At 42.8% G+C, this 8885-nt stretch overlaps 1 protein-coding gene across 1 annotated transcript in view; it reads left to right on the top strand.

Annotated features, from left to right (window-relative positions):
* Positions 1 to 382: 382 nt before the first annotated feature.
* Positions 383 to 8885, top strand: part of HS6ST3 (heparan sulfate 6-O-sulfotransferase 3) — a 544877-nt gene continuing 536374 nt past the window's right edge. Inside the window, exon 1 of the mRNA XM_065416713.1 lies at positions 383 to 915. Within this exon, the coding sequence (XP_065272785.1) occupies positions 383 to 915 (533 nt within the window). The remainder of the gene's footprint in view (positions 916 to 8885) is intronic.

The raw sequence follows: 8885 nt of genomic DNA, 5'->3' as shown, positions 1-8885 counted from the left end.
CGCCTGGCAGGGATTGGCTGGCTGGCGGGCGCCCCGCCCCGCCCCGCGACGGGGTGTTTGGGTTAGCAAGGTGCTGGAGGCGCCGAGGCGTGAGGTCGCGCTGCCGTTTGACAGTTATTCAGTCTGTTGCGGCAGCCTCGTGCCGTGACAGCGCGCGCGACCACTTCGGGCTGCCGAAGCCCCAGCGCTGCGGTCGCCAAGCGCCGCTTCAGTAGCGTCCGCGCCCCGTTGCTGCTTGGGCGCCCGAGCGGCAACGAGGGGAGGTGCCGCAGCGACCATGCCGGTGCCCGGGCGGGGGAGGGAGCCAACGGGAGCGGCCGCCCTGCCAGAGCCGAGCAGCGCCCGCCGGGACAGGCGCCTGCCCCCCGCCTGAGCCCGCACCATGGACGAGCGGCTCCACAAGTGGCTCCTGCCGCCGCTGCTGACGCTGCTCTTCGTGCTCATCATGTACCAGTACGTGTCCCCGTCCTGCCCCGGCGCCGCCTGCCCGCGCCGCCCGCCAGCTACGCACCGCGGGGCCCCGGCCCGGGGCGCCCAGCAGCCGCAGGAGGAGGGGGCGGCGGCGCTGCCGCGGCTGGTGCCCAAGTTCCCGTTCGCGCGGGCCGAGCTGTACCGCCGGGTGCAGTTCGACATGCGGGGCCGCGACGTGATCGTCTTCCTGCACATCCAGAAAACGGGCGGCACCACCTTCGGGCGGCACCTGGTGCGCAACATCCGCCTGGAGCAGCCCTGCTACTGCCGCGCCGGCCAGAAGAAATGCACCTGCCACCGGCCCGGGGGGGACAAGGACACCTGGCTCTTCTCCCGCTTCTCCACTGGCTGGAGCTGCGGGCTGCACGCCGACTGGACCGAGCTCACCAGCTGTGTGCCCTCCGCCATGGAGCGCAGGGGCTGCCCCGGCAACTGCACCCTCAGGTCAGTGCCTGCCTGCCCCGCGGGGAGGGAGGGCTGCTGTGCCCCGCGCTCCGAATGGGATGCCGGCAGCTGTCCGGGAAAGGCGGCGGCGGCGGCACCGGCTGCTGCGCCTTGCAAAGCGCCGGGTCAGATCCGGGCCCTTGGAGGATGGTCCTGGGGAGGGCAGCGCTGGGGGTATGGAGGGTGACAGGCCACCCCCTTCCGCAGTGCTACAGACAGGCACAGAGGTGAGCTGCCCACCTGCATGGGTCTGTGGCACTCAGCCTGTTGCTGCTGCGGACTCTCACACTACAGAGCTCTGTTGCTGTCTAGGCATTTTTCTATCCAGCCCAGGCTCTTCCTCTAGCCTAAATTCAGTCCTTTCTTCAACCACTGGCTAGTTCTATTTAATCTGAGCAGAAGGACCCCTTGCAATGTATCTTACTCCTTAGAAATCACCCTTATAAATACCTTTCTAAATACAGGGCCTGATCCATATTGTTAAAAGCCCTTTTGAAAAACAAAAATTGAGCTCTAAAAGCTAATTTGCGTTATTTCATGTATGTTCATTTATTTTTTGCATTTCACTTCTTAGTCAGTTTTATTTGCTTGCTCTCATGAACTAGTAATCTTTGGATTGCTCAATAGAATATTTAAATCCAAAGACTCTTGGTGGACATCTTGCTACTGTAGTGCTGTAAGATTGCAAATAGGGTCTCTTAAACTTGTAAGTCATTCAGAGCAGGAACCTTCTCTTCAAACCTGTTGGTGAAATACCTAGTACTGGTGTATAAACATACGTTTTGTAAAATTTCACTATTGTCAGAACCTATATTGGGCCCAAATTAATTTTGTTTCCTAGAGTCCTAGCAACAACTTTCCTGTTAGATTTCCCTGCTCTTCGTTAGGGGATTTTGGGTGGGAGGGTAGGCCTCTATTTCCCCCTGTCTCAATAACATATAACTGTTGGCACTGGCGTCTGAATTTCTGAGACAGTAGGCTTTTCAGCAACTCAGCATCTAAGGGATTTTCATAAATTTGGATCAGTTTATTCAGTTATTCACATTCTTGTCTACATGGAAGAAAGGTAATGAAACCTAAAAGTTTACCACCAAAAACAAAGTAATCTACAGGCATATGCTTCATACTTTTAATCAGTGTTAAAGTGCAGACTTTGGTAAAGTCATTAGACTTCAGTATTTTAGGGTTGTGTATCACCAAAAATATAACCCCAGATATGGTTAGCTGTGTGTGCAAATACATTTGTATTTATGATCCCTTATGCTTCATGGCATGTTTTTCTGAGCTATGTTAATCGTGCTTACAAGCAGATTGTAAATTTTGAACTTGTCTGAATGTAATGCATTGGAATTAAAGATTTCCAGTCCGTTCAAGTGGTTGGTAGCAGATGCTGCTGCTGTTCTCAGGAGCCAGAGAACATGCAAAAGCCACAATGGCCAGAGAGTTCTGAGACTAAATCCTATATTTCACTTCAACCTACCTATCCGATTTCAGCTCCTTTCATGAGACAGTGAATACAGTTTAAATATAAATAAACTCCACTGTCTGGCAACTTTTCAAGAGCTCTTCCCCAGGGCTTTAATTAAAAACTACAAATCAGTTCATATTTGACAAGAAGGTCACAACTCCGGATGCTCTCCTCCAATGCTTATTTTTCCTTATTCACAAAGACTTGTAATACAGTACTTCTGTTGTTAAACCTGGATACATTCATTTACTGACAAACTTTCGGTCTCAATGGATTGCTTCACTTCTATATTTATTGTGCATATACATATATATTCCTTATACAATTTAAAGATGTGAAAGGAAATAAACTTAATTCCCTTTTGTGAAGAGATTACTACACTTAACATATCTTTGCAGCAATTTGTTTTTCTCGTAGGGCTTGTCTACCCTTGGACATTTACCAAAATACCAAAATGAGAGAAAGTCACTCCTATTCCAGGATCAGAGTGTCCACTAGGCTAATACTGAAATAACTATTCTGGAATAATTATTCCACAATAGCTACCCTGGTAAATTTTGAAGTGTAAACAAGCCGTTAAACTTTTTCTCCTGTTTTTCCTTCCTCCTCCAGTTGCACTGTGTGAAAGAATGTAAGCATTAGAGCTCTCAGCTGAAATTGTATAGTCTATGACAGTCCACATGCAGTAAACAAAGTCAGGATCAAAACAATCATTGCACTTTGCCAGACAAGTTTCCCTAAAGCAATAATTAATATACGCTTAGATTTATGAAGTAGGTAGCCATCCTATTTTGTATTATCTTCCTGTCACCTCTTGCAAGAGGAACAAAGTCTCAGCTTGTCAGTACTAAAATGGAAGACCTATAAGGAGCACTTGCACGCCAGAGGAATTAACTTTTGGTAATCTAATAGGTGACAGCTTTCCTTATAAGTCAGCATTGAGTATGTTAGAGGCATTGTAAACGATTGCAAAGCAGAAATATTGAGCATATGTGGACATTTAAAGTGTTTGCTACAAATGTTTTCAATAAAAGTTTAATAAAATCTTTAAACTTAACTCTTTAAATTTAATCTTTAAACACTTGTGATGCCTTGATATGTCTTAAAGGATTTAAGCTTTCATCTATTTAGAAAAATATATTCACAGTTAGGGCCTAAATTTCTCCCTGTGAGCTAAATCCAAAAAACTCCTTCATTTAACTATTTGGGTGTAGAAATGTAATTGTTACAATAATAGCTCCTCATCTTCTGTCGGAGAGTGGGGAAAGTATTAATTCCTCATTGATAAATCCATTGATTCTAAAACTTGAGATTTTAAAATACAGTACATTTCCCAAAATTGTTCCAAAATATTAATTTATATTTTGTGCAGAAGAAGGAAAAAGTGGTGTGAGGGGGATGAGGAGAGGGTGTCTAATATGGTCCCTGTATATATACACTTAGTCCCCATCTGAAAACACTTACACATGTGCTTATCTTTATTCATGTGAGTAGTTCCATGGAAGACAAACAACTACCGTATGTACTCATTCATAAGTCAAATTTTTTTAGTAAAAAAGGGAAGCACCAGAGAAGGGGGTCGGCTTATGAACGGGTATAGAGAGGGAGAGATGGGACACAGCCCCTCCGCCCAACAGAGAGAGCAATGAGAGGCAGCACAGCCAGAAGGGAAGAGGCCGGGCCAGAGTCTCTCCGCTTCTGGCCACGCTGCTCTCCCCCCAGCCTCTGAAGCAGCTGCAGCTCCGGGGCTGGCAGGCTGCAGCCCCGGGGCTGGCAGGCTGCAGCCGTGCCGCTCGGCCCCGCCCCCCAGAGCAGGCTGTGACCACGCTGCCGGAGCACACTGCGGCCGTGCCACCTGGCCCAGCCCGCTGGAACATGCTGCGGCCACGCCGCCCAGTCTGGCCCACTGGAGCAGGGTGCGGCCACGTTGCCCAGCCTGCCGGAGCAGCTCCAGCCAGGTCAGAGACATCCTCCCGTGGCCCTCCCGAGATAAAGTGGGAAGGGATGGGATGGGGAGAGTGTGGGGGTCCCCGCTAGGGGTGGGGTTATGTGGGGGGTGGTCACAGGGGTTATTCCTCTGACTCCCAGCTTCTCCCCCCCAAAAAAAATTTCCCCACCAGTTGCTGTCCCGGCCCATCAGGGTAAGCAGCTGGCGCGCTGGGAAACTTTGTTTACATAGGTTTACCTCCATGCCTGCGGACGCTCGAGGTAAACAAACCATCTTGGCCCGGGAGCCAGAGTTTGCTGATCCCTGAATTATAGGGTCAGTTTATGAACGGGTTATAAAAAAATTCCATTTTTACTTATCCATTTTGGGAGGGGTCAGCTTATAAACGAACCGTTTTATGATCGAGTATTTACAGTAATTTAATCCTCAACATTTGGCTGTTACCTTAGTGGGATTAATTGTGTGAAATGTGAGTAATGGTATGGACATCTGTGTTTCCAGGGCATGGATGTGGTTTATAGGACATTTTGTACAAGTGTGTTTATACAGTTCATACATTTATAAAGATGTTCAACTGTAATCATTATATCTTGTATATAAAGGAAGGAGCTAGACTTTGAATAACTTTAGGGACTATCTGAATTGCTTGGTATTAAATTTGCAGCTTCATTAGTATTCAATCACCATTATAATCCTTGTGATATAGATAATTAAGGAGAGGAGATATTATTTATATGGAAATTGTTTGGTAAATGTTTTCTTGTGTTACATCCTCCTTTCATTTGTCATGTTTACAATTATTATTTACTAGCCAGAGGTTGAGGGTTAAATTAATTGTTTCAGAAGATTGGGAATGCAAGGTAAAATGGAGTGATAGGATTAAAGATTGTAAATAGGAGATTAAAGTGTATTAAATTAGACTATTGATAAAGCAACTTTAAAAGAGAGAGAAGTGTTAGAAGACAGTTTGAAGAAAAACCATAGAGGTTGTTCAGTTGACTGCTACTAATAATTTAATTAAAGCAAATACAGGAATAATTCACAGAATTATAATAAAATCTGTTTTTCTTTTTGGGAAATCATTTGGTCCTTCAGTAATGTTACAGCCCTTACTCAAACTTTTATCTGATCTAATCAATGGATGTAATTATTCACTGTATTCTGGTAGTATTTGTTGCTTATACTGTATTACATCCTGTGTCAGGTTAAGAGAGAGAGAAAGCAAATTTAATAGATTAAGGCCAGAAGGGACAATTATAATAATCTAGTCTGATCTCCATGCTATTCTATTTACTTGAAACTTGGTTTGTAAAGTACCTCAATAAAAGTCTGATCCTGTAAAGTGCTGACTGCCCCCTGCTTTCACTCCCACTGAAGGCAGAATCAAGCCCTAACCACCTGTCTAGGGACATACACCAAGAGACTTAAATTACATTTTAATTACTATTTCCAGTATTCAGTTTGTGAATGGAATTTTTACCTAAACTAAAACAGAAGGTAATGGAGGTCATATCTTGGAACAAAGTGAAACATATTAGATATTATACATGACACCTTAAAGCCTCTGGACTTATATTAGGAATTAGACTTCTACTTCTGCTTTATAGGTTAAATTTTATTGTTACAGTAACTTCTACGTGAATTTGCAATTTCAACTCAGAGAAGATCTTTGGCTAGATACCTAGCCAAGGACTTTACTTGAGTTGAGATCAGGAAGATGATGAGAGAGCCCTGATTGTGAATGTTACCAAAGTGTTTGATCCTTTGGTCTATAGAATATGTCCTTGATTTAATGAAAAAGATTGTGTCTTTTGCTTTTTTAACATTGTGCAGTTAACATAAACTTCCATCTCAACTCTTTATATGATAATATACTGAGAAAATAAGATATTTAGAACTTAAACCCTTCCATCATTAATCTTTACTTATATAATATTAGCCATTATTTGCATTATAAAGTTTTACGTTAACGTTTACAAACATTTCAAAAGGTGTTTAATTTGAACACTGTGTCATATACATTTGAATACATTTATCTTTTAGAAGTGATTATGAAGAAAATTATTTGAATCTAGTACCAGTGACTTGATTTTATTTTTTAACATGGTTGTACAGGAATGGTTTAGTAATTAAACCCTTGATGGGCTCTGGAGGGACCAAAACAGATGTGAAGCAATACCTTAACTGCATTTTTTAGTTTTCATAAGTGTGTTTTTCTCTGTAACATTAACATACTCTTCAGGGAGGTATGGGGAGTTCTTAACCTAGCATTTCCTATATCCCAGAAAAGTATGGGGAGTAGAAGTCACTGTCATGCAGCCAGTTATAACTCCAATTTAACCTTCATCAGGGTTTGCAGTCTGAAGTCAATATAAGTCACTTACTGCCATCAGTGGTACTGGTCAGATTTTCCAAAGCCTAAGTGTAGGCTTCTGTTCTTGAAAATGTTGTCAGTATACAAAAGTTTACAATAAATTTAATTCACTGGAATTCTAAATGTTCATTGTAAAAACTGAATCTGTTTATTTTAAAGTGACAGATTTCATGCCATTGAGAAGTTTTTATTAACAAAAATACAGTTTTCAGCATTAGTGGCTAAAACACCTACACACATGTTTAGCTCTTAGTGCATAAGTAGACCTATTGAAATACTTGCTTCGTTGGTTACAGGATCTTCATTGGTTTAGTATTTTTTTTGCCTAAAGCAGTTGTATAAAGTTTAAATAAAATGCCAAATGAGTAGCAGCATTTTAAAAAAAATGTTTACAGTTAATCTTAAATTTTAATCTAAGATTGCAATAGCACAGTTTTTCAAATTTTTCAAAAAACTGATTTAAATAAGAGTGAGGGCAGCTTTGTAACAAGTGATTTACATCAGTGACTTAAATCTCTCCACCCCAACCCTGTGTCTTGAAATCCCTCTAGAATTTGTTCAGAATAATTTAGTTAACTTTATGAATGCGCCATGCCTCACAGAGCTGTGGATTCACAAATAATTCTAATGCAGAAGAACTATGATGCCAGCAGTAATACCTTTATACAGATATACAGCTGCAGTATTGTGTATGAACATGCATATATGCATGTACATGAAGCTGAGTGTATACAAAACACATAACATTAAATATATTCATAAAGTTCTTAAACATTTGGAAATCTCTGTAGACATGTAGGGAATAAAGTCCTTGTGTACATAGGATGGGGTTAAAACAGCAGGCTTCAGCTTTCTCAAACTGAATAAACATTAGGATGACCAATACCCCAAACCCTACTGAACAAAATTAACGGTCCATTGTGGGAGGACACAAATATAGTTGGGCACCATCTGTCTGATTTCCCGAAATCACCAATTTAATCCAGCCAGATGGTAAAATCCTATACTGTACCAATAAAGTTCAACTGATACAACTCCCCTTGTGTGTATGCAGTTATATTAGTATAAAAATGATTGTACTGTAGCTTATTCCCATACATTTAGGGAAATAAGCAATACAAGTGTTGGCATCCTCTACTAGAGGGGCCTTTGAACTTAACTGGGGGTGTTCCAGTTGGGAAGGTCCTGAGTGTTACAGTCTCCAAGGCTGGATTGCAACTTCCATGATACCTTGGGGAAGAGATACTTGCACTTCCAGGGAATGCAGGGGTAGCATTTGGTGGGTTCCATCCTGGTCAGGGGAGTGGAGATTGCTTTGTGGAGCTCTGTCCAACCAGGAGCTGCTGCTAAGCTGCTGCTAGAAAACCAGGAGCTGCTGCTGAGAAATTGCTGGGGCTTTGACCAACGGGGAAGCCACAGAGCCTATTGCTGGGCTTCATTGGAGCCAAGGCAGAGACTGTTGCTGTGCCTAGAGCTGACTGAGGTTGGCTGCAGTGAAGGAACGTGAGTAACCACCACCTTTGTTTCAGAAAGTGCTTGCAAGGAAATGGAGATAGTGAAGAGACTTTAATGGATTTCCCTGAGTCCGAGAAGAGATGAAGTGGCCTTATTGTCTAATGAAGATCCAGGGTCACTGACCTGTGGTTAAAACAACTCCCATCTTCAGAGAGGTTGTGGAGGTTTGAATGACCTCAATTTAGAATTGCTCTGCCCCTTGTTACCTTAGCTGTACTGCCTTACTGGACCAATAAAGTGCTGTTCACAGATTGATATCTTCAAGTGTACCCACACAACCAAGTTTCTAGAACTCTGAAATTAAGAGGCGTACACACTCAAGGATGGGGTAAATTAAGTTGGTTAAGTTTCATTTACTACTGTAAGCTGCATTTATTAATTGATTTGCTGAAATGAAAGTTGTGACATTTTAATTAATCTTAATCTGTTATCATATTTTACTACATTGTTAAGTAAAGGTGTGTTAACCCTAATCTAAATTTATATTGGATGCATATTGTTTTTAATTGGTACTTTTGAGTTAGACCCCTCACATAGATCAACTTAGGTTTATTCCTGGAGATCCCCAAGACATGCCAGTGAATGTGTATAGGGCCCAGTCAGGTGTATAGTATAAGGACTGCAGCTGAAGGACGGATAGAGGATTCCTACCTATCCAACATCAC

The sequence above is a fragment of the Emys orbicularis genome, chromosome 1 (genome assembly GCF_028017835.1).
Source record: "Emys orbicularis isolate rEmyOrb1 chromosome 1, rEmyOrb1.hap1, whole genome shotgun sequence".
In the NCBI taxonomy this organism is placed as follows: Eukaryota; Metazoa; Chordata; order Testudines; family Emydidae; genus Emys; species Emys orbicularis.
This window is presented reverse-complemented; position numbering and strand designations above follow the sequence as displayed.